General features: G+C 48.4%; 1 protein-coding gene across 1 annotated transcript; it reads right to left on the bottom strand.

The window, feature by feature from the left end:
- Positions 1–3562: 3562 nt before the first annotated feature.
- LOC116592029 (arpin) lies at positions 3563–13116 on the bottom strand. Its single transcript, XM_032345561.1, has 6 exons — positions 12823–13116; positions 11461–11536; positions 8761–8893; positions 5676–5882; positions 5211–5374; positions 3563–4294 (listed from the first exon to the last, which is right to left on the bottom strand). Exons 1-6 carry the CDS (start codon positions 12912–12914, stop codon positions 4286–4288), a joined length of 681 nt encoding a protein of 226 aa, XP_032201452.1. The 5' UTR covers positions 12915–13116; the 3' UTR covers positions 3563–4285.
- Between the last annotated feature and the right edge of the window lie 12364 nt (positions 13117–25480).

Below are 25480 nucleotides of genomic sequence, written 5' to 3'. Positions count from 1 at the left end.
TGAAACTTGACAAAATGTTTTAAATGTTGAGGAGAAATAACAAAATACTAAAGCAGAAGAGTAATAAGGGAGACCTAGCTCTACCAACTATTAAAACCTACTATGATAGTTCAAATTGTCACTATAGGGAGACATTGAAATAGAATAATAATTTAAGTATAAAATAACTTTAATATGTGATGTAGGAGACATCGTAACTTGAGAGTGGGAAGGAAGTATTGGGATAACTGGTTAATAATTTGAAAATAAGCTATTTAGTTATCTCACTTCCTACCCTTTCACAAATTAAAGGCAGAGTGGATTAAGGACTTAACTGTGAACCAGGTAATAACCAAAATGAAAGAATTGAAACCGAGTATTTAACATCTGAAAGGAGAATATAAACCTAGAAGCAATAAAAAAATTACAAAAAGTCAACAGGTATCTATATAAAGATTTTATTTTTGTAAAAAAATCAATTTTTAAAAAACAAGTTGATAAAATATGGTAAGTTGTTATACTTAAAATATAAATAACAGAAAAGACCTCCACCTTCGGTGTATCAACAGGTAAAGAAACTGAGTAAGCAAAGAGGAACTATATCTAGATAATGAATATGGAAAGAATCTTTAAGCTCACTATTAATCGGGGAGAAAAGCTAATCGCAAATTATTAACTTTAAAGTACTGTTTTACCTTATCAAATACCATTTTTCAAGTGTTATTACACCCAATTCTGGCAAAGGTAGCATGGAAAAGGTCCTCTCCTATAGTGCTGGTGAAATTATAACTCAGAACAACCCTTTTGGAAAGCAATTTGACAATCTAAAAAAACTTTTGCAGAAGACTCCTAGATTCCCAGTAATCTGACTCCTGGGAATCTGACTCTAAAGAAATAACCCCAAGATACAAAAATATGGTGGGGGTGCAGGACAGGGAGGGTGTATGGGTGAGATTTAGGGAACTACATAATCTAGAACACTTATTGACACGTTAATTATATTAGCTCCAAGTAGGAGTCAATTAATTACCCCCAAATTGGACAATGATAGAGCTGCTAAGTGGCAGTCAATCTTAAAAAACAATGGTTATGAAGACTCTGTAGCAACATGGGAAGCGATTATATAACATTAATTGAAAAAGGATTATCAAGTTTTATGGGTAGGTATGGTATAACAACCAAGGACACAATATTCCAGGAGCAGGCCCCACCCCCACCTCCAGGGCTTTTCAGGTGCTCATGTCTTGCTGGAAAGTCCCTTTTCTCCTCCATCTACCTGGACTTCTTTCCATCTCCACTCCCCTTGCTACACACTCTATCTAGCCTCTCACTGTGACCATTAAGGCAGTCTCCCGGTTGGGCTCATTGCCTTCAGCTTCTCTGCAGTCAAATGATCTTTGATAGGGGCGCCTGGGTGGCTCAGTGGGTTAAAGCCTCTGCCTTCGGCTCAGGTCATGATCTCAGGGTCCTGGGATCGAGTCCCGCATCAGGCTCTCTGCTCAGCAGGGAGCCTGCTTCCCTGCTCCTCTCTCTCTACCTGCCTCTCTGCCTACTTGTGATCTCTATCTGTCCAATAAATAAATAAAATCTTTTAAAAAAATGATCTTCGATAGAAACAAATCAAATTGTACCACTCTCCCCAGAATCCGTGGCTTCCAGGAAGTTAAGGATAAAGTCCTAAAATAATTAACATGCTAAAAATACCATGCCTGAGGTCCTGCATCATCTCCAACATCTCCACCCGTTCTCTGAGCTCCAGCCACAAAGGCTTTTACCTTTCTCCATCCCACTGTCTTTCCCCTCCTTCCTTCACCTTTCTCCTGCCCATTTTTTGTCCAGGGCTTCCCCCACTGACACACTGGACCTCCTTTTATGGAATGGTGACCTGCCTGTGTGACCTTGCCATACCCTTTGGCCCTAATGCTATGGGCAGCAGGATGCGCTCACTGGGTGTCTCTACTCCCAGTCAGTATCTCCAGTCCTCCTGCTGCTTAACCGCTTCCCTGGCCACCCCCATGACTGAGGTCCCAGCATGCTCAACACCCAGCCAGCCCCATTCAGACACAGGACACCAGGGAGGCAGCTTCTGTAATTGTCGAGGTGAGAGGTCACAGGGATCTAAACTAAGAAAAGGGCGACAAGAACACAAGAGATCCGTGAGCAGACCAGTAACCCGTGACTTCAGGTGGCCTCACTGAAGCGTGAATCCCAAGCCTCACAGCCATATTGTCAAGCCCAGGCTCAAATATGCAAGAAGGTAAACGAAAATTGGAACCATGATAATAAGTTCGGGAAGCATAATATTACCTGCTCAACTGCTAATACCAGTGGAACTGATTTCAGCCTGGACAGATCAGCAGTCAAGGGTTTAGGCAAGTTCCCTAACGTCTAGGGATATAACCTCACTTCACAGGGCCAGGACTCCTCTGGCCCCCATGTCCAAGGTCCTTCTGTAGGTCAAGAAGCAAAGGATGGTGGATGGGCGGGGGCAGGTGGAGAACAAAAGCTTGGCTTTCCACAGTCCTGGATTTAAATCCTGGCTGTGCCACTTACTAGCTGTGACTCTGGGGAAATTGCCTTAACCTCTCCAAAGCCCCTTTCCTCCCCTGTAGTATACATGTGGAAGCAGAATCACCCAGTGAAGATTACAGAGTTTGAAATCAGACTGCCTGGGTTGAAATTCCTCTCTCCTCTATATACTACGATGAAGCCTCTAAGCTTCAAAATCATAAAAAATTTAAAAATGGGAATAATCTCACATACCTCCCGGGATTGTTGGGACAGTTAAGTAAGAGGTTGCAAGCGTCAGCAAGTACAGGTTTCCCCCACTATCAAAAAAGTACAGTATTCCCACGAACCCTATGAGAGGCAGTGAGGAAGCACTCACCATTAATTTCCATGGGGAAATGAGCGTTCTCTTAGGCTTTTCTGAAACCTTAGGCACATCTTGCTAACACGTGCACAGAATCCATTGCAGTAAAGCACAGATGCTCCCAAACACAGTTCAAAGCTCTGGGGGCTTGATGCTTGGGTACAGTTCCCGGGGAAGGAGATGGGTGGGGTCCCTTTCACCACTTGGGGTGCACACTGTCTCTGTAATGGCTCCCGGCGAAACAAATGCTGAATGCTGTTTTCTTTTTTTTGGCCTTATTATCACAAAAATGAAAACCCTCTGCAGATTTCTTTTGGTTAGAAAAAACAGGTACTAAGGTAGGTCTTTCATAAAAGCCAAGTGTTATAACATAAACTTTTGAAAAACAGGGGATATGGGTGCTCATACCGGGAAGCAGGTCAGTGGCTAAGTTACCGTCATGGAAAGCATCTAGTGCTGTGTTTGACATATTAGGGGACTCCATAATTGTTAGTTCACCACCCCCCTATCTTGTCCCTGAGGCCAGCAGGATCCGAATGTCACCAAGTCTCTGCCCCATTTGACTCCACAACCCGTCTCAGATCTGAGTGCGGGAACAGTACCCAGCAAGGGGATGTTCATGATCAAAAAGACGCAGCTTCCTTCTTATAGGATCACTGCTCAGCTGGAAGACTGTTGACACCTGACATGAACCAGTCAATGCACAGGAATCCTTTTCTGAAGGTTTACTCACTCATAAAAAGTTCTCAAAGTACAAAACAATAACGACAGGTGTTATCAAAATGTGGCCTGGTAGAGTGAGCCTGCAAGATGGGGACCAACCAGCCACACCTGGGAAGACTCTAGGCCTCCCTGAGAACAACATCCCCATCAGACAGCAGCCAGGGGAGGTCAGGAGACAGGAAGCCCCTCAATGTTGCAGAGAACCAGAGGACGAATAAAGAACTGGCAGCTCTGGGGAAGGAAAAGGGCATAGAGGGAACAAGGAGGTTTGAACAGAAGAGTAAAGGCTACAGCTCAGAGCCCTGGTGGCAGGGGGCAGGTGTGGGAGGAAGACAGGATATACAAGGACAGGGGAAAGCATGCAGATGAGGGACATTCCCCAAGTGTACACCAAGACCAAGTTCAATTCCACTGCCTGCCTCTAGAAACAAGGCTGCCATTCAGGGCAAGGGGCCACAGTGGAAAGATCTAGGAGATCTAGACTCACATCCAGGGAGGGCCCCTCCAGGAGCCACAGCATGGGGCGACATTGGTCATGTCATGGTCATGGATTTGACTTTAGCAGTGCTTATTCCAAGAGTATTCTGGGGCAGCTGGAGGAAGAACCATGGAAGACTTAGTGGACCGCTCCCTTGAACTCCAGAGTAGATGTTGACAGATCATAGTCTCAGCAGCGCTGGTGGCCTCAGAGACGCTTCACGCCCACTCACCTCAGTCATCCTAGGGGTTAAGGGAAGAGAAGTGAACAAAGTGCATTTCACAAAAGTCTTCTACAAGTCACCAGACCAACAAGGGTCCCACTGAGTGGAGCCCTCAGCCACCTTTCTTGGCTTCACCTTGTTCAAGCGGACCAGGGAGCTGGCCTGGCAGCTCCGATCATGTTTCATTCCAAGACTCACTTTATTACGACAAAGAGGAATCCAGACCCTCCATTCTTCCTTCCCTGCTTTCTCCAGCAAATGTCATTATCAGCATCACCTAGATAAATAGCCCATCTTCCTGGGACTTTGTTTTAAGTGTTCAGTTTGGGGCCTTTTGACATCAATTCAAATCTTCAGGTGAAATAAGCTTCAGAAAAACACATCCACTGCGGATGGACTGAAGATCAACTAGGGGGCTGATCTTTGGCACACACACACAACAACCTAGTGAGGACCAAGCCAGCCATCTTCTAGCCACTTTGGGCAGGGAGCCCAGAATGAAGGAGGGAAAAAAAAAAAAAAAAAAAAAAAAAAAAAAGAGCTCATTCAGCTCAGCTGCCACAACATGGCTAATGTATTCACTTGAAGTGAAAATGTTTGGAGATCCAACGGCATCAGGTTTCACTGGTTCCCCTCCATGGTCCATTTTTTCCATCCCTTGCTTTTATTAATCTTTGGGACTTTCTTGTAGACTGGCATAGCTCAGACCCACCAAAAAAGAAAGGTCTCAAGTGGTCACCCTTCACTCCTTGAAAAGAATCTTCCTGAGGCTGACTCAATCTTGGGAATCCTGTAGAATTCCACCAAAGCTGGGGGCATACAATGCATGTTGCCCTGTCCTTGTCCTACACCCAACCTCAGCCCCTACAGACAAAATTCCTGTCGAGAGATAAACTGTACCAACGCCGGGCCCACGGTTATCGCTCAGGACCTACCCACTCCTCGTCCTCGGCCCCGTCCCCCTGCTCTCGGGTCTCCTCCGTGGCTCCCGCCGAAGACTTCTGCGCCATAATGTTGTCTGTCCAGGATGCCCCTGTCTTTCCATCACCAGTAAAATTACACTTGGTCACTGTTCCAGCCTCAAGTTTGGCTAAGGACTCTGAAAGAAGGGAAGAAGTTGAATGGCCCCGTCTCCCTATTTTGGAAACATATTGGGGGCTGGCCTGATCTGCTGGGGTCCCCTAGGCCCGGGTTAAACCACTGTTCTCTTAGACCTGGGTGCCCTCGGGGAGGGATCCAGAGTGTTTAGGCTGTTGGCCCCAGGGCACTTGTCCAGACACTTAGGAACAGACCACATGACTAAGCAGACCTGGCCTGCTCCCATGAGCTCTGAGCAGGCGGGGTAGGGGAGCCTCAGACAGGAGGCCAGGAGCCTCTATAGGCCACAGGAACATGCTCACCCAGGAAGGGGCCGTCGCCTCGAGTTTTCAGCCGTACCCCGGCCCCCAGCTCCAGCTCCAAGGCCTCCATCTCTGACTCAGGCATCCAGAACGCCACTGTCTGGTCCGGGGTAAGGCTCTCCGTCAGCGCAAGCAGCTCTGGCTTTTGTACCAGTGCCTTCAGGGCCTCGAGCGTGAGCCTGTCGGTGTCCCCCATCGCCTCCACCTCTGCAGGCACACAGCACGAGAAGGTCGTTACTGCTGGAGTGGCAAGCACGCAGGAGGACCTTTCGGGAACCAGGTGAGGCTGGAGGGCTCTACACACACGGAAATACCTGAAGTGAAGGCTTCGCATCCCCATGGTGCCAGGACTCACCGAGGGCTTCCTGGCAGAGGAGGTATGGATGTGGGCCCCAGAGCCAGGCTGCCTGGTGCCGATCTGTTTGCAAGCCATGTGAGCTCACGCAGGTGACTTAACCTCCCTGGGCCTGACAGGTGGGGATAAAAACGGTACCCACCTGCTAGGACTGACGTGAGGTGTACATGAAGTAACACGAAAGCAGTCAGCACGGTGCCTGGCATGCGGGAAACCCTCAATGCAAGTAAATGTCTTAATTATGCCTTTTTGACACAGGAAAAAACGAAGACTTAGAGAGGTCAGGTGAGTTGCCCAAGGTCACACAGCTAGTCAGGGGAAGAGGCAGGATGCAAAGCCTCCACACGTGCCTCCCCACGGAGGCCGCAGTGATGAGCCGGGGTCCTCTCCCGGCTCTCGGGCGCTCCTGGTAGGGCTGGAGCTGCTGGAATGAGTAGCCAACCGTGGCGATGCCCGTCCTCCCCCTTGGCCTGCTCATCCCAGTCCCGGCAAAGCTCGAGGTTCAGGGAGAATTCCCACAGGCTCACCTGCCAGGCCCGAATGTCCCAAATCTGGAGATCCCGGGTTGGGGACCAGGGCGTGGGGGGTGGGCAGCGGTGTCCCAGACTGAGAAGTGAGGACTCGCAAGGCCCTGAGACCTCACAAAGGTGTGCAGAGCCACCCTCCAGCTCAGCAACCCAACACTGTCCCGCAAGTGGCCCTCTCCACACCAATAGACGCCCACAGATGGGGGCAGGGCTCGGCTGGAGAGAGAAGCCAGCTGGCCCATGGAGCCCACACTGTTCCATTCAGAGTGTAAAACCTCCAAGCTCCGTCAGGAACATCAGGAGCTTTCTGGGGCTCCCCCACATACCTCACTCCCACTAGGGGCTTTCGAACTGTTCCCTACTCCTCAGCCCTTGCTCTGCTCAACGTCCCTGAGGAACCAAACCACCTCACCTCCACTTCCCAAGAACCCCCTAATACCACCTGCCTGTCAATCTACTGATAAGCACATGAAACCTCTCCTCCTCCCTTCTGTTTCCATCTCAAAGGACCACGGGTCCCCCTCCGGCCTCTAGCCAGCTCCCCCAGATCTGGGCTCCAGATCCTATCCACTCCCCCTCCTCGGGGACCGGGCTCTCCTTCTCCCTACCAGATCTTTCCTCAATGCTCTCCTGGATTCTGCCTTTGACACCCACTACTTCAGAAGCCCCTACCCCCACCCCGACTAGGGTCACTGGGAGCTCTTCACTGTGAGCCCACTGGAGGCTCAGTGGCCCCCACTTTCCTGGGGCTGAGACAGCACCTGACCTCATCACTACCTCACCCCCACCTTCACTGGGCCTCAGAGATACATAGGCTTCCCCCCAACCCTGGCCTCTGCAGGGGTCCCTCTCCTGCCCTTCACAGGCTCCTTCCCTGTTCTCCAGGTCGCTCTTCCCCAAGACGGCCTCCTGGGCAACTCCATTCACTTTCCTAGCTTCAGGACCAGCAATGCGTAACAACTTCTGAACATGTGCCTCCAACCCAGCCTGCTTCCTGCGTTCTAGAACTGTGGCCCCAAGGCCCCAGTGCACTGGCAGGCCCCTCTACCTGAAACTGCGACCACAGGTCACAGAGAGAACGCTTCTCCCCACACCTGCAGCCAAGCCCAAACCCCGGGGGTTGTCCCTGATTCCTCCTTCACTCTCCTTGTCTCCAAGCACTGAGGCCACGGTCCCTCCTCTGTCTCCAATCTGTCCAGTCTCTCCATCCCCACCCACAGGCCCTTAATCCAGCCACCACAGCCTCCTAACAGGCCTGCTGGTCTCCCCTTGGGGATTGTTAAAAAGCGTTCTAATCATGTCGCTCTACTTAAAACTACTCATGATGGAGTTTCCCTGAACCCTTGAGTGAGTGTCCCTTCTGGGGCCCTTCTCGACCTGGCCCCTGCCTCCTTAGATGCTTCTCCTCCCCCTGCATCAGGGGCTTCCAGCTTCCAGCATGCCTTGGTACACAGCCCCCTCCTAAAACGCCCTTCCCAGCCCTGGCACCCTGCTGACTCCTGCTTTTCCTTCAGCATTTGGTCCTACTGTCCCCTGCTCCAGGGCAGCCCCTGACCGTGCCTGCCTGGGCTCCAGTCCCGGACCCGTCCATCTCTGCTACCAGACTGAGGACATCTCGAGTGCAGGTCTGAGTCATGTTCGTCCAGGGACGAACAGGCAGCTCCACACGAGGCTCAGGGCCTGGTCCAGCACAGATGCTCGTTAAATAATCAGAGAATGAACGGACAACTGAGAGCATGAATGAGTAAACGGACAGAGGGACGGATGGATGGATGCTCATTCAACCTTGAAACCTTCTTCCACAGGGCCAGACGGCAAAGACGTCCTTGTAGAGCCAAAACTGGAAAGAGGAATGAAGTCACAAAGGGCCTAAGAATCCCAAGGGAATTTGGGCAGGAAAATGGAGCCTGGGCACGAAGGCAGCGAGAGCCCAGAATACACGGTACATGGACGACTCTGCCAGACTCCAGGGGTCGACGGGAGGTGGGAGGCCAGCCAGGCCCTCAGGATTGAGGTGGGGCCCTAGGGATCCTCTGAGTGAAATTGGGGGCAGGAAGGAGTCCAGCCAGGGGCTCAGGTCAGACATAGGCTTCAAGGCCAGCCATACTGAGAAGACACTCACTAGGGCCAAGGGACCCCCTAGAGACACAGAAAGGCCACAGGCTCAGGAGGCCCTGAGGGAGGAATGATGGAGGATACCTACTGTAGGACGACATGAGGAAGCCCGTGTTGACCTTCCTGGTGGCGCTGAAGTTGGGCTCAACTTCATTTCCCTTGGGGTCGAACTTCCGGCGATGGATGCGACTGGGCCTGATGTACAGCACGTAGTAGCGCTCCTGGGGCCAGAGAGAGAGTGGGGGGCTGCTTCCCTCCCACCGACCTCCAACACACACACTCCCCACAGGGCTCCATGGCAAACCGTCCCCCAACCTCTCCCTCCATCCTGAATCCCACCTCAGCGCTGAAAGAGACTCAAGCTTGGGCAGATGCCACATCCCCCCCACCACAGTCATTCATTCATCTAATCATGTGCTTAGCACAGCATCTGTGACACAAAATGAACCACGTAGACAGCTGTGAAATGGCAGGCCCCAGGCCTGACCCCAGGGTCTCCACCCAGCCAGAGACAGAAAACACAGACAAAAAACTATAACCCAAGCGACAAGGACCCCAAATACTGCAACGCGGGAGTGAAAAACCCAAGTGTCATGGAAAGGGCACTGTAAGGGAGTTCTGAGTGAGGGCAGCCATAGTGCCTCTTCCAACACATGTGGGACCTGGGGCAAGTCCCTCCCAGCCTCAGTTTCCCCTGTGGCATGGGGACAATGCACTGTTTACTTTCAGGAATGCTACAAAGGTTCAAGGAGATGACAGAGGAGGCAGCACGGTGGAAAACACGGAGGGTGCCGTCAACACCGCTTGCCAGCGGCTCTAAGCCAAACAGGCAGATGACACACACCCCCAAGACTGTAGAAGAGGAATCCACCTCCCAGGAAAAACAGAAAAGGCAAGGTCTTGAAGGGGGGAGATCCTAGGACTGCGGGGGAAGAAGGGTGAAGGGAGACTATTCAAAGCCTGGGACCAGTACGAAATCAAAGTCAAGGTCCCTTGTGCATGTCTGAGTGACATGGGGAATGCAGGGGCCTCGTGGGTATCCAGGCTGAGAATACAAGTAGCATCAATTCACGATGGGCCCTGCGTTGGTATTCAGAGTTTGGACTTGATCTGGTAGACAAGAAGGGATCCTCAAAGGTTTCTGAGTGGCAGTGAGATCCTAAGAGAGGTCTTTCGGGAAACGAGCTGGCAGCAGGGCAAGGACAAGCATTGGGGGCAGCCAGAAGGCAGGAGGGGCGGGTGCAAGGTTTGAGGAGGACAGGCTAGGTTCCTGAGGCTCATCCGAGGCCAGTGGCAAGAGGAAGGGAAGGGCGGGGAAGGGATGGTCAAGGGAGGAGGCCAATAGGACCAGGCACGGCTCGCCTCGGGGAGAGGGGAGGAAGAGACAGTGGAGGTTTGCAGGCCTGTGGCCAGCAGCTGGGAGGTGTATTGCCTTATCATAGGGTAGGGGAGCTGAGGGGGGCAAGCTTGGGCAGGGCTGAGAGAGCCCCACAACAGGCTGGAGTGAACTAGCACTGGCTTTGCAAGGCTCCATCCACTTTCTGTTGGATGGGGGGCTGGGAGCTCTGGATTGGTTATCCACCCTCCTGACTTGCACACTAAGGAGGGGGTGGGGGAGCGGAGGCTCTCCCCAGGGCCACAGGACAGCAACAGGCGCTGAGCAGCACAAGGCCTCTGGCCTGCCTTGGGGGCACCGAGATGAGCTTGGCTTTAGGGATCAAGGAATGAAGGTGGTCAGCACACGAGAGCGGGGCTATATGAAAGGGGGCGGAAATTCAGATCTAGTGCTCGGGAAAGCGACACCGGCAAGCAGCAGAGGTGTGTGTGAGCACTCCTGAGATGGCGTGGTGACAGAGGGCATGACCCCAGGGACGTGAGAGGGCAAGGGAAGAAGGTCCCAGGACATGGGAGCTGAAGCCCCCCCCAGGGTTGATCACGCAGACTGTAGGCTGGACAAAGGCCCCTCACACAGCAACCCACCCCCCACCCCAGTGTCCCCACCTGTACGCACAAGGACGTCCTAGAAACCCAGACTTCCAAAGTGCCCAGCCACACACAGTGGTGCTCAAAGAAGAGCAGGACCGCGCCAAGAGATTCACCGCTTTGCAGAGGGAGAACTTCAAGGGTCCTTCTGATAGCAAATTCCACCAGTACATTTAAAATAATGCAATTCCAAAAAGTTCCAAGGACACGCAGCCTCCCAGGAACAGATGTGGTACTCAGAAAGGGGAAGGTCACTGCCAGCCGCTCACAACCACACAGGCTGCTAACCCGCTCTCCCCTTGTCCATTAGGCCCCAGGGCAGTGGGAACCGCCAGACCAGAAGCCAGAAGTCTGGGCCCTCGGCCCTCCCAGAATAAAGAGCCACTCATCCTGCGCAGCCAGTAAGGCTCCCAGCACTCTAAACAGAAGGTGACAGGCCCTCTTCACAGCGCCTTCCGGCCACACAGCACCCACAGCCTCAGCCCTGAACCAGTCACCTCACCGCTTCTGCTCCCACCCTCCCAATCCCAGCCCCAATGGGGTTAGGGCTGCTCTGTCTTATCAGCAAGAACCCAGGTCCTGCCCTCTGTCCTCTGCCTAGCACAGTCCCAGTTGGCCCCTTTCCACCCAGTGGCCCCTTTGGGCTGCTATCTCCCCACTCACCCCCCACCTGCCTCATGAGCCCCTCCAGGAATGAGCTGTACCCCAACTCTGCGCACTGGCAGAGCCGAGCACAGGGAGATGGCTTGGTGGCTGAGGACCAGGAAGCCAGTGCCTGCTGGTGTCCCCCAGCAAGCATCCTCACCTTCCTGTCACGGGCGTCCAAGATGCTGTGGCGAGACACATCGACCAGTTCTCCCTCCAGCAGAACGCCGTTTCCCCTGGGGATGAGAGAGAAAGAAGGGATCCACTGCTTCTGTCAGTCGTCAGCGAAGAACCACACGTTCAATGGCCCAGGTCGGGGCCTGCACTGGGACCGTAGCAGGGCCCACAAGTGTCTCCTAGTCGCCTGGCCCCCAAGTAGGCCTGGTACTGAACAGGTCCTCCATTCCTCGGAGGGCCCCAAAGGCTGGGACCCAGCGCAGAGGGTGGGGTGGGGGGGGACAGCCTCAGGCTGCAAGACCAAGCTGTGGCCCCTCCCCCAAGGGTTTACTGTAATGCACAGCCTCAGTCTTCTTAGCTAGAAAATGGGAGAGTAACAGCCACCTCACTCTGCTTCTGTGATGACCACAGCATAAGATCATGTAAGTGCAGGGGTTTATATACTATTAAGTGCTTACTAAATATAAAGGATTTTACTTTTTTATTAAGCCAAATTTGAGGAAGGGATCTAAGCTGCTATAGAGTTTCTTTTTCAACTATTTGGGTTTTTTTCCCCCCACCTGTCTTAAAGGACTTTCTATTCTTCTCCTCGCTCGTATCCACCTAGAGGTGGGAAAACCCAAGCTTAGAAGTTCCATGACTAGCCCAAGAGGAACTAGATTGCCGCTTCCCTCTTCTAGTTTTCATAAAAGAACCGGAGGCTTCCCTTTTTAGAGCCACAGAAATGGGAGAGGGATGGGGACACGAAAGGATGGGGATGAAAATGGAAACTCGCTCTACCTGACTTACCCTACCCATCGCCTCACCTCCAAATTCTTGTGTTTCTAACTGCAAATGGAAGGGTCCACTTGTTCTCATAACCTCTCCAGTGCGGGTGACGACAGCCACCCCCTCCCCATCCGGAGCCCACACGCGCCACCAGGCAGGCACGGCCCTCCCACGGCCCTGCCAACTGCCCCGCGCTCCTGGGGTCCCTGCACGACGTCCTCCCTGCAGGGGCGGGAAGTGGGCCGGCCTGTGCCAAGGCCTGCAGGCAGGGCGCGGAGGCAAGTGGCTAGAGTTCACAGCCGCAGCCAGGGAGGGGTTGAGCCAAAGGTCGGTGCTTTTGAGGGTCGGGAAGGATATGGGGGGTCAGCGGGGAGTTTGAAGCCGATCTGTGTTTTGCGGGGTGCGCTCCGGCTGCAGGGCGGAGGGGAGCGCCGGGGTGCGAGTCGTGGGGTAGCTATGGCCATATCTGCCTTTCCTGCCCCCCCCGCACCCGGACCACAGTCCCCTCCCCAATCCCGGAGCCCGGGTTCCACGCGGGGGACGGAGAACCGGGGAAGGCGGGGGCAGAGCGGCCTACCCCTGGTGGGCGGCGGGGTCCCAGGCCCCCGGCAGTCGTGCGCTCCGCACCGCCTTGTTCCGGAGGGCGCAGTCGTGGTAGATGCGGCTCATGACGCGCACGGCCGCTACGCCCGCAGGCCTGGCGCTCCCGGGCAGCGCGCGGGGTCTCGGACGCGGCGCGGGGGAGCGCGGGGGAGCGCGGGGGGCGCGCGCGGGGCAGCGATTCCCAGGCGCGGATCCGGGAAGGGCGCGGTCTGGGCCCGGCTGGCCCTGGCGGGACTTAAAGGGGCCGAGCCCAAATCCCGCCGCGGGACGGCGCGCGCGGGAGGTGGGCTTCCGGGAAGACCCGCAGTTGGGGCCTCTTTGTGGGCGGGGCGGGGGGGGAGGGAGCCAAGTCCTCCTCTTTCCCTGTCTTCCTTGTTCCTATAGGGAGACCCCGTCCCAACGCACGTCCCAACAAAGGGGAAATTAAGGCCCAGAGATCCTACAGGATCTGCTCTGGAAGGAGCAGGAATGGAGTAAAGGGTACAGTCTTCAGGGATGGCAGGATGGTCAGCACAGAAGAGGCTCTTCGTGCTCTGCCCAAGGTCCCACAGTGGCTGGGGAAGGGGTTCCAGGGATCTGTGCTTGGGTGTCATACTGAGGCTTGAACCCCAGCTGCGCAAGCATGAGCAAGTGTCTCGACCTCTCTGAGCCCATTCTTTTTTGTGTACGGGGTCGGTATCCCAGGGGTGGTACCGGTTCGGCTTGGTAAACTCACTCTAGCACAGAGCATTTCCCCTCTCTGCCTTCCCCCACAGCTCTTGAATCCCTCCCCAGCGCCCCACTCTCCCCTGCCTAAGTATGTAAAAGCAGAGAGGGACATTTTCCAAGCCTGGGGGCAGGAGTCTGTTCCGACCCTGGGATTGCTGGAGAGCCTGGGTTCTCTTAGACCCATTCATGGAATTCATCTGTGGCCTCTGGGGGAGCATTCAATAGGGGAGGTGGCCTGGGAGATATGTGGGAGTCCAAGATGAGCTCAATGGTGGAGGAAGCACCCTTTCCCCCCAACGCACGTTAAGACTTTGGTGCGTCCTACGCCCTTTTGTTTTCAGGGGCTCCTTGATTTAAAAAAAAAAAAAATTATATATATATATATATATATATATATATACACATATATATTTATGTGTGGGTTGACATAAAGATGAATATATTAATATTATATATTAAAACTTTTTTTCAGCCTAAAAATTCCTTTTTTCTTCTAATTTTTTAAAGAAACTAAAATATTTTCATGGGTCCTAGGCACTGTGTCAAACAGATTCGTTAGCTCCCCTCCTTCCTCCTCAGTCTGGCCTACGTGGCTGTTCCAGAAAGTCTGAGAGAGAAGGACAAGAACCCTAGTGGGCTCTGAGCAGAACTATCTCTGCGCTTTCTCTGTTCAAAACTCCCCTGGCTGATATAAGAAACTCCTACAACTTAATAGCAAAACCCCAAATAACCCAATTAAAAGATGGGCAAAGGAACTGTACCGATATTTCTCCAAAGAAGACATACACATACACATGGTGAACAGGTACATGAAAATCTGCTCCGTATCACTAATCCTCAGGGAAATGCAAACCAAAACCACAATGAGGTATCATCTCACACCTGTTAGGAGGGCTGGTATCAAAAAGACAAAAGGTAAGTATTAGCAATTGATACACTGTTGGTAGGAATGTAAACTGGTATAACCACTGTGGAAAACAATAGAATTTTTTCAAGAAATTAAAAATAGAACTACCGTATTATCCAGCAATCACACGTCTGGGTGTACCTCCAAAGGAACTGAAGCCAGGATCTCAAACGGATGCCTGCCCTCCCATGTTCCTTGCTGCGTTGTTCACAATAGCCAAGACGGGGAAGCCATCTAAAGGTTCACCAATGGATAGAAGGGGGGAAATGTAGCATGCACATACAATTGACTATTATTCAGCCTTTTAAAAAAGAAGGAAGTCCTGCCATTTGCAACAAGGATGAACCCGGAAGTGAAAGTAATCAGACAACCCAACGACAACAGTGCACGATCTCATTTACATGGAGGATCTAAAATAGTCACACTCACAGAAGCAGAGAATAGAATAGTGGTTGTGAGGGGCTGGGGGGAGCCGGAAATGGGGGAGGCAGAAGTCAAAGGGGTGCAAAGTTTCAGGTATACAAGATGAATAAAGACCTAGAGATTCTACTGCACAGTGTAGTGCCTAGAGTGAAGACTGATTTATATATTTAAAAATTTACTATAAAGATAATTTTTTTTTTAATTTTTAAAAGATTTTATTTACTTATTTGACAGACAGAGATCACAAGTAGGCAGAGAGGCAGGCAAAGAGGAGGAAGCAGGTTCCCCGCTGAGCAGAGAGCCTGATACAGGGCTCTATCCCAGGACCCTGGGATCAAGACCTGAGCCAAAGGCAGCTGCTTAACCGACTGAGCCCCCAGGCATCCCTAAGAGGGTAAATCTTATGTTAATTGTTCTTATAAGACACATAAAAAATAATAGTAATAAATAATAATAGTAATAAATAAACTTTTGGAGACAATAGGTATGTTTATGGCATAGATCATGGTGAATAGTTTTTTGGGTGTGTACTTATCGCCAAACTCAAGTTGTATGCATTAGATATGTACAACAATTTGTACGTCAATTATGCCTCAATAAAATAGTTTGAAAAACAAACAAAAGGGGCGCCTGGGTGGCTCAGTGAGTTAAAGCCTCTGCCTTCAGCTTGGGTCATGGTCTCATGGGATTGAGGCCCGCATCGGCTCTCTGCTCAGCGGGAAACCTATTTCCTCCTCTCTCTCTGCCTGCCTTTCTGCCTACCTGTGATCTCTGTCTGTCAAATAAATAAATAAAATCTTTAAAAAAAGTGAACAGACAAGCAAGCAAAAAACCTCAGGCTGGTTGCAGCCACGTGGATGGGGTGCCCCCCCCCCATCTCCTCCTCTTTCTATCAATTTCCAACTCTGGTGGCTTCAAATCTCTTCTGCCTTACGTGGCAGCTACCAGCTACATGTGGCTATTTTAATTTCAGTTTTAATTCATTAAACCTAAGTCGAACTCAGTTATTCAGTCTCACCAGGCACATTTCAAGGGCTTCATAGCTAGCAACATGTGGCTAGTGGCTACCACCTTGGACAGAACAGACACAGGACACTTCCTTCATTGCAGAAAGTTCGATGGAACAGAGCTGCTGTAAATCCTTTCTTGGGAAGAGGAATCTCTTGCTTTCTGGGCTCCATCAGTACCCCATTAGTACAACTGGTAGACCAGGCACCAGTAAGACAGGAAGCTAAAAAAACAAGAAGACATTTTTTAAAAGGTTTTGGTATTTCCTAAAGAACACCAGTCATCATGGGGAAAAGACTATGTTGGACTTCCTTACACCTATTTGTAGGTGATTGATGTTTCTACATTAAATTATAAACCATGAGGTACAACATGGAGACAGCTTAAGCTTTGGGCCCCTCAGTTCAACAGCCCCTTTAAAGGACAGGATTGAGGACCCCAAATCATGTTTCATAGGGGCATATGCTTTTGCAGATTTTTCACAGGGCAGTTTTGGGTACAGTCAGTTAAGACCGGTATCTTTTTTCTTTAAGATTTTATTTATTTATTTGAGAGAGAGAGAGTGTGTGTGTGTGTGTGTGTGTGCCCACGCACAAGTTGGGGGCAGGGGTGGGTGGAGGGAAAAGCAGGACTCAATCCCAGGACCCCAGGATCACGACCTTTGCTGAAAGCAGATGCTTCACCAACTGAGCCGCCTCAAGACCAGTATCTTTTTTTTTTTTTTTTTTTGGCCTGAATTTTCCCTCGCCTCATGTCAGATGATATTGGAAAGGACTGGAATGAGAGAACGGTTGACACGAGATATGTTTAGTTTGGGTTTTGTGGGATAGATTTATGGGGTCTGTAGTCTCTCCCGCTATCATTCAGTTTTTGCAAGCTGTCCTGGTACAGGAGGGCCCCACCAGCCTCACCCAGGGGAGGGCTCGAAGGGGCAGAACCAGGGGTCCCATCGCAGCAGAAATGTGTGCCGCAGCACCTCGCACTGAGCCCCCATGGGGAGAGGAGAAGGAACTAACTGTAGAACATGAAGAATGAGAAGCTGGTGCACAGAAGCTCCTCCCACTCACCAGACAGGGGAAACCATAAGCAGAGGACTGGGTCTTATTAACCCTAGTCAAGATGGAAGTTTTCTCAGGAATGTTCTCGCTAAAGCTGCCCATGTCGTTATAAACCCACGACCCTTTTGTCCTATTTGGTGTGCATGGGGCAAAATGGAATTCACCAGGATTTCTGTGCAGCAGAAATAGACAACAGTAAAACCGGCGAGAAGCGCCCACGTGTGTGGTCTCAGGCTTTATGCATCACAACACATCTTAGCATATCTGACACATCTTTTCTTGACAAAGTCTGCTGGTTCCGGAAGAAAGAGAGTGATGCAGTGAAATCACCTGAAGAAAACACATACACACCGCAGAGCAAAAGATGCAAAACAAAAGAAGCAGCGAAGAGAGACAGCGTAATATAAAATAAGATGCCAGAAGGAGAACTAAACCTATCCATCACATTACATCAATAAATGCAAATAGGACAAGCCTTGTTGGGAAAGAAAATCTATGGTGTGCCTTTGTATCAGACATCTCTTCATACCACATCAGAGCCTCTGGTCCTTACACACCTCAAGGGCCTTTGACCCGTCCTGTCCTGGCCTCTCGGTGATGACCTGCCCTGCTTGGGTACCAACACACTTCACACAGCAACAGTCCTCCGCGCCTTACCTCGAGGCTGCATCTCAACACTTGCCTCCAAAGACCATTGGTCCCAAGGGTGGCCCTTAGGAGAAGACTCTGGGCGTAGGATTGTGACATTGAATTGCCTATAGGTCTATTGGCAACAAGGACTCTTGTTATGGAAAGTGGGTGGCGGTCACTGTTAGCACAAAGAGGCATCAGATTTCCTGGGGTTTTCATCTGTGGTTCAGTGGGGCGAAGTGTGGGTAAGAGGTGACTCAGCTGGGAGATGGAATGTCTATGGCATGGGATGGTCTGGGGGCAAAGAGAATTATGAGAAAGATGGAATGGGCCAGCTTTGTATGAGCAACAGTGGAAACCCTGCAGGAAAGAAGATGAGAGGTTCGGGGTAGCCCACAGCAGACGTCAGAATCTGTAGGTGCCCCGGGGAGCTGTATGGTAGCCTTTGAGGAGACTCTTGTCTCCTGCAGCTCCAGGGCAAACTGCTCAAAGTCAGGCTCTCTAGCAGATTGTCAGGGTGACAGAGCTGCTCGCTCCGTTCCAGCTGTCGCTGAGATGATGAACTTCCGTGCCTCAGCTCACTTCCTTCGGGGACAGCCAGCGGTGCCTTGAGCCCTCCCCTGTGCGTGTCTCCCGCTCTCGCCCTGAGGCATCCACATTGATGCAGAAGCAGGAGACACCTGGGCCCTCTGGGCACCAACCTTGCATGACCCTGAAGTGCAGGGGAGTTAACATCTGTGGAGAGAACATTTGAGAATGTGGGGGGATGGAAGCTGCCAGGTAAATTCTGCCTCCTTTCTCTCCTTGTACAGACTGTGATGAGAAACAGCTGAAAAGGCATATGGCCTCTTGGAAGATGATCCCATGAGATCAGACGTGCACTCCCTCTTATGTCCAAGTGGTGACCCACTGCTTAGGGCACACTTAGACTTGCCCGTCTTACTTCCCTGCCCTTCAGGGATGTTCCCTTCCTCTGGCTTTCCTGGGATTGCATTTCCTAATAAAGGAGTGGCAAGGGAGAGTTGGTCTCAGGCTGTGCTTTTTGAAGAACCCAATAGAATAGAATCATATACAAGAATTTTCTAAAACAAAGTGACCCCCAAAGATAAATATAAAAAGGCTTGGCAAAGAGGAGAAATATGCAAAACAAAATGGCAGAGTCATACTCGTGAACAGCAGACAAGGCTGAACTTAACACAAACTGCATAAACTCCGGTTTTTTAAAATAGGGTTTTATAGTGCTGGAAATTACAGTCTACAAGGTAACAGAATGACGATAATATCGACATGACAAATAAAGCAGGATTGGAATTCAAAAATAAAACATTACAGGATGAAATAAGAATCAAAAAAGATCACAATGAGATCCAAATTCGCACCCGTTAATCTTACTATTATATAAACACAAAAACAAAAATAACAAATGTTGGCGAGAATGTAGAGAAATCAGAACATTTGTGCACTGTTGGTGGGGATGTAAAATGGTGCAGCCACTGTGGAAAGCAGTAAGGAGGGTCCTCAAAAAATTAAACATAGAATTACCATATGGTCTGGCAATTTTACCTCTGGGTGTACGCCCAAGAGAACCAAGAGCAGGGACTCAAACATTTACTTCCCTACCCACGTTCACAGCAGCTTTATTCACAACAGCTAAAATGTGAAAACAAATGAAACGTCCATCGGTAGATGAATGGACTAAAAAAAATGCGGCATAGACATACAACAGAATATTATTCAGCCTTGAAAAAGGAAGGAAATGCGGTGCACCTGGGTGGCTCAGTTGGTTAAGCATCCAATTCTTGATTTCAGCTCAGGCCATGATTTCAGGGTTGTGAGATCGAGGTCTGTGTCGGGCTCTCCACTGGGCTTTGAGCCTTCTTGAGGGTCTATCTCCCCTTCCTGCCCTCTCTCTGTAGCTCCCTTTCTCTCTCTTTAAAAAAAAAAAAAAAAGGAAGGAAATGCTGATACATATCACAACGCGAATGAACCTTGAAGACCTTATGCTCAGTGGAATAAACCAGGCACAAAAGGACAACCTTGTGTGATTCCATTAATAGGAGATACGTAGAGGTCTCAAAGTCACAGAAACAGAAAATAGAATGGTGGTTGCCATGGGCTGGCGGAAGGGAAGAATGTGGAATTGTTGTTTAATGGGTGTAGAGCTTCAGTTTTGGGAGAATAAAAAACTTCTGGAGAGGGAAACATCACAGGAATGTGACTGCGCTTAACAACCCAGAAGTGTACATTTAAAAATGGAGAAGATGGTAAATTTTATGTTAAATATATTTTACCACAATAAAAAAATCAATGTACACATGTACTGTGGAAAATGTGATAAGCAAAAAGAAAACATTTTTAGAAATTGCACTAAGGGGAAGAAAAAGAAACAGATTTCTAAGATGATATATGTAAATTAGAAAACAAACACATGCATACAACAACACTGGGTATCTTAGTTTACTAGGCTGCCGTAACCAAGTCCAATACACTGGTAGCTTAGACAGCAGCCATGTAACCCCTCACAATTCTAGAGGCTAGACGTCTGAGATCAAGGTGTCTGCAGGGTAGGTCCCTACCAAGGCCTCTCTCCTTAGCTTGTAGATGGCCATCTTCCCCGTGCATCTTATGTCGTCTTTTCTCTGTGCATATACATGTCTGTGTCCAAATTTCCTCTTCTTTTAAAATTATTTTTATATATAATACATATAATATATTATTTGCCCCCGGGGTACAGGTCTGTGAGCCGTCAGGCTTACACACTTCACAGCACTCACCATAGCACATACCCTCCCCAAAGTCCATACAAATATCCTCTTCTTGAAAGCACACCAGTCATATTGGATTAGGGGCAATTCTAAAGACCTCATTTTAACTTAATTATCTTGTTAAAGATTTCATTCTGAGGTTCTGGGGGTTAGAACTTCTATACAGGTGGAGATACAATTCAGACCATAACACTGCGTGTCACTCGGTGATGCACATCCAACCAAGGACACATAGTTAAATGCATAAAAGTGGGTGCTAGGGGATGAGAGTGGCAGGGGAACAGAGCTGGAATGAGAGAGGAAACAGTGAATGGAGGGGAAATATCATTTTATTTGATCTCTTTATGTTTTTACAGTTAAATGTGTTTATTTTCTTTTTTTAATTTTCTTTTTAAAGATTTTATTTATTTGACAGGCAGAGAGGCAGGCAGAGAGAGAGAGGAGGAAGCAGGCTCCGCATGGAGCAGAGAGCCCGATGTAGGGCTCGATCCCAGGACACTGGGATCATGACCCGAGCTGAAGGCAGTGGCTTTAACCCACTGAGCCACCCAGGTGCCCCGAATGTGTTTATTTTCTGAATATTATGGTAATCCATACTTCCTAAGGATATGCATGTGGGACTTGAAATGGCTCGTAATAACATCACAGACTCATATTTTATTGACCTCTATCCTCACATCCCACATTGTCCCTGTGGCCGTCTCTTAATTACTTCTAGGAATCCCATCCTCAACAATCACATAGCGACCATCCCAGACATTCTTTCCTGATCAGTGTGCCTGATTCTATGTCTCTTGTTGAGGCCCCTGCTATGTGTAAAGAATCTGGAAGGCACTTTATCATTGCCTCTGATGTCAAGCCACCATTTGGTACCCTTCTTCCCTTCCCAACCCTGACCTACCAACCACTGCTGAACCTTTTCCCGTTATGTCTGCCCCTTCTGGACTCCATGGGGGTAATGCAGTTCTTGAGAAGCTGATGTAGCCCTGGGTTCTTTGCAGCCACACCTTGCTTCATGCAAGAATGAGAGGATGTTTCTCGTTCCCTTGTATGTTAGCATACTGGCTGGACACCAAAACAGAACTATTTCTGATCCAATCATTTAGACTATTTTCTATGACATAGCTCCTTTCATTTTCTGTCTTCTGCAACTCCCTCCTTAGGTTTAAATACATCACAGGCTTGGGAATTTTTAGTGGGGAAATGTCATTTTAAAATAGACATGCCTGTAGGGCACCCAGGTGGCTCAGTTGGTTAAGTGTCCACTTCTTGATTTCAGCTCAGTTCATAACGTCAGAGTTGTGAGATCCAGCCCTGTGTTAGGTTCTGCACTGGGCATGAAGCCTGCATAAGATTCTCTCTTTCCTTCTCCCTCTGCCCCTCTCCATTCTAAAAAAAAAAGTTTATTAAAAAGTGTACAAAAAAAGTGTATGAGTGTATTAGAAATGCAAGAGAATGAGAAGACAGAGTAATTGATCCCAAATGAAAGAACAAGGTAAGAACAAAGCCAGAGATCTAAGTGAAACATACGTTCATGTCAGGTGTGATCATAAAGATACTCACTGGACTTGAGAAAAGAATGGAAGACATCAGTGAGACCCTTACCCCAGAAATAAAAGAGTTAAAAAAAGAATCAATCAGAGATGAAGAGTGCAATAAGCAAGATTAGAAACATGCTTGATGCAATGAACAGCAGGCTGGAAGAAGTAGAGAAACGAATTAATGACCTAGAAGACAAAGTAAGCAAAGCAATGAAGCTGAAAAAAAGAGAGGAGAATTATGCAAAACGAGAATAGACTTGGGGAACTCACTGACCCCATCAAATTTAATAACCTTCATATTATAAGAATCCCAAAAGTAGAAGAGAAAAAAGGGGCAGAAAATTTATTTGAAGAAATAATAGCCAAAAACTTCCCTAATCTGGAGAAGAAAACAGACATCCAGATCCAGGAGGCACAGAGAGCTCCCATCAAATCCACAAAAACAGGCCAACACCAAGACATATTGTAAATAAACTGGTAAAATATGGTGATAAAGAAAAAAAATCCTAAAAGTAGCAAGGCAAAAGAAGTTATTAACTTACAAGGGAAAACCCGAGAAACTTTGCAGGCTGGGAGAGAGTGGCATGATATATTCAAAGTGCTGAAAGGGGGAAATGAGCAGGCAAGAATACACAATCCAGCAAAGCTATCATTCAGAACAGAGGGAGAGATAAAGAGTCTCCCAGATGAACAAAAACTAAAGGAGTGCATGACCACAAAACCAGGCCTGCAAGAAATATTAAAAGGGACTCTTTGAGTGGAAAGTAGAGACCAAAAGTGACAGTATAAATGTAGGAGACACAAAATCAATAAAAATAAACATTTCTGTAAAAAAATCGTTCAAGGAACTCATATTTTAAAAAAGGGTAGAAAATATAAGGCCGCCTGGGTGGCTCAGTGGGTTAAGCCTCTGCCTTTGGCTCAGGTCATGGTCCCAGGGTCCTGGGATCAAGCCCCGCATCGGGCTCTCTGCTCAGCAGGGAGCCTGCTTCCTCTTCTCTCTCTCTGTCTGCCTCTCTGCCTACTTGTGATCTCTGTCTGTCAAATAAATAAATAAAATCTTAAAAAAAAAAAGGATAGAAAATATAATCATATATACCTCAGTGTGGGGAGGAGAGAAGAATGGGTTCAAACTTAACTGATTGTCAACCTAATATAGATTGCTATATGCAATCTATATTAGGTTGCCTGGGGAGGGGTGCCTGGGAGGCTCAGTTGATTAAGCTCAGGTCATGATCCTGGAGTCTCTGGATCGAGTCCCACATCGGGCTCCCTGCTCAGCAGGGGGTCTTCTTCTCCCTCTGACCCCTCCCCTCTCATGCTCTCTCTGTCTCTCTCTCTCAAATAAATAAAATCTTAAAAAAAAAAAAAAAAGGGTGCCTGGATGGCTCAGTGGGTTAAAGCCTCTGCCTTCCGCTCAGGTCATGATCTCAGGGTCCTGGGATCGAGTCCTGCATCAGGCTCTCTGCTTAGTGGGGAGCCTGCTTCCCCATCTCTCTCTGCCTGCCTCTCTGCCTACTTGTGATCTCATTATATATGTCAAATAAATAAATAAAATCTTTAAAAAAAAAAGTGAGGGGATAGAGAATATCATCCAAAGGGATGTGAAAAGAAAGCTGGACTAGCAATACTTATAAGGGACAAACTAGACTTTAAAACGAAGACTGTGGGGCACCTGGGTGACTCAGAGGGTTAGGCCTCTGCCTTCGGCTCGGGTCATGGTCTCAGGGTCCTGGAATCAAGCCCTGCATCAGAGAGAGCCTGCTTCCCCCTCTCTCTCTGCCTGCCTCTCTGCCTACTTGTGATCTCTCTCTCTGTGTCAGATAAATAAATAAAATCTTTTAAAAATAAATAAAATAAAACAAAGACTGTAAGAAGAGGCAAAGAAGGACACTGTATAACAATAAAGAGGACAGGGCGCCTGGGTGGCTCAGTGGGTTAAGCCTCTGCCTTTGGCTCAGGTCATGATCTCAGGGTCCTGGGATCGAGCCCCCGCATCAAGCTCTCTGCTCAGCAGGGAACCTGCTTTCTCCCTTTCTCTCTCTGCCTGTCTCTCTGCCTACTTGTGATCTCTCTCTCTGTGTCAAATAAATAAAATCTTTTAAAACAATAATAATAATAATAATAATAAGGACAATTCAACAGAGAGGTATAACAATTGTCAATATTTATGCACCCAACACGGAAACATCCAAATACATAAAACAATTAATAACTAACAAAAAGGAACTAGATAATCATACAATAATAGTAGGGGATGTTAACACCCCATTTACATCAATGGACAGATTATCTAAACAGAAAAGCAACAAGGAAACAGGGGCTTTGAAGGACACAGTGGACCAGATGGATTTAACAGATATATTCAGAACATTCCATCCTAAAAGAGCAGAATACACATTCTTTTCAAGGGTAGATGCACCTTCTCCAGAACAGATCATTTATTAGGTCACAAAACAGGCCGCGACAGATTCAAGAAGATCAAAGTCATACTATGCGCTTTTTCTGACAACACTATGAAACTAGAATTCAATCACAAGAAAAAAATCTGGAAAGACCACAAATACATGGAAATTAAATAACTGCTACTAAACAATGAATGTGTCAATCAGGAAACAAAAGAAGCAATTTAAAAATACGGGGAAACAAATGAAAATGAAAACACAATGATCTAAAACCTTTGGGACGCAGCAAAGGCAGTTCTAAGAGGAACGTTCACAGCAATACAGTCCGGCCTCAAGAAGCAAGAAAAATCTCAAATAACCAATATAACCTTATACCTAAAGGAGCTAGAAAAAGAACAACAAACAAAGCCTAAACCCAGCGGAAGGAAGGAGATAATAAAGATGAGAGCAGAAATAAACCACATAGAAACTAAAAAAAAAAAAAAAAAAAAGAACAGATCAATGAAACCAAGAGTTTGTTCTTTGAAAAAATTAATAAAATTGATAAACCTCTAACCAGACTTATCAGAAAGCAAAAAGATAGATCCCAAACAAATAAAATCACAAATGAGAGAGAATAGCAAACAACACCACAGAAATACAAACCATTATAAGAGAATATTATGAAAACCTGTATGCCAACATACTGGACAACCTAGAAGAAATGGGTAAATTCCTAGAAACACTTAAATTATCAAAAATGAAACAGGGAGAAATAGAAAATTTAAACAGATTGATAACCAACAGAGAAATTGAGTCGGTAATCAAAAAAACTCCCAACAAACAGAAATCCAGGACCAGATGGCCTCACAGGCGAATTCTAACCATTTAAAGAAGAGTTAGTACTATTCTTCTCAAACTGCTCCAAAAAATACAGGAGGAAGGAAAACTTCTAAATTCGTTCTATGAGGCCAGCATTACCCTGATACAAAAACCAAATAAAGACACCACAAAAAAAGAGAACCACAAGACAATATCTCTTACAAATATAGATGCACGAATCTTCAACAAAATACCAGGAGACCGAATCCCACAGTACATTTAAAAAAATCACTTACTACAATCAAGTGGGATTTATTCCTAGGTTGCCAGGGTGGTTCGATATTTGCAAATCAATCCACATGATACATCACATCAACAAGGGAAAG

This window comes from Mustela erminea, chromosome 5, assembly GCF_009829155.1.
Source record: "Mustela erminea isolate mMusErm1 chromosome 5, mMusErm1.Pri, whole genome shotgun sequence".
Taxonomy (NCBI): Eukaryota; Metazoa; Chordata; class Mammalia; order Carnivora; family Mustelidae; genus Mustela; species Mustela erminea.
The sequence above is the reverse complement of the archived record's forward strand: the minus strand, read 5'-3'. Positions and strand labels throughout refer to the sequence as shown.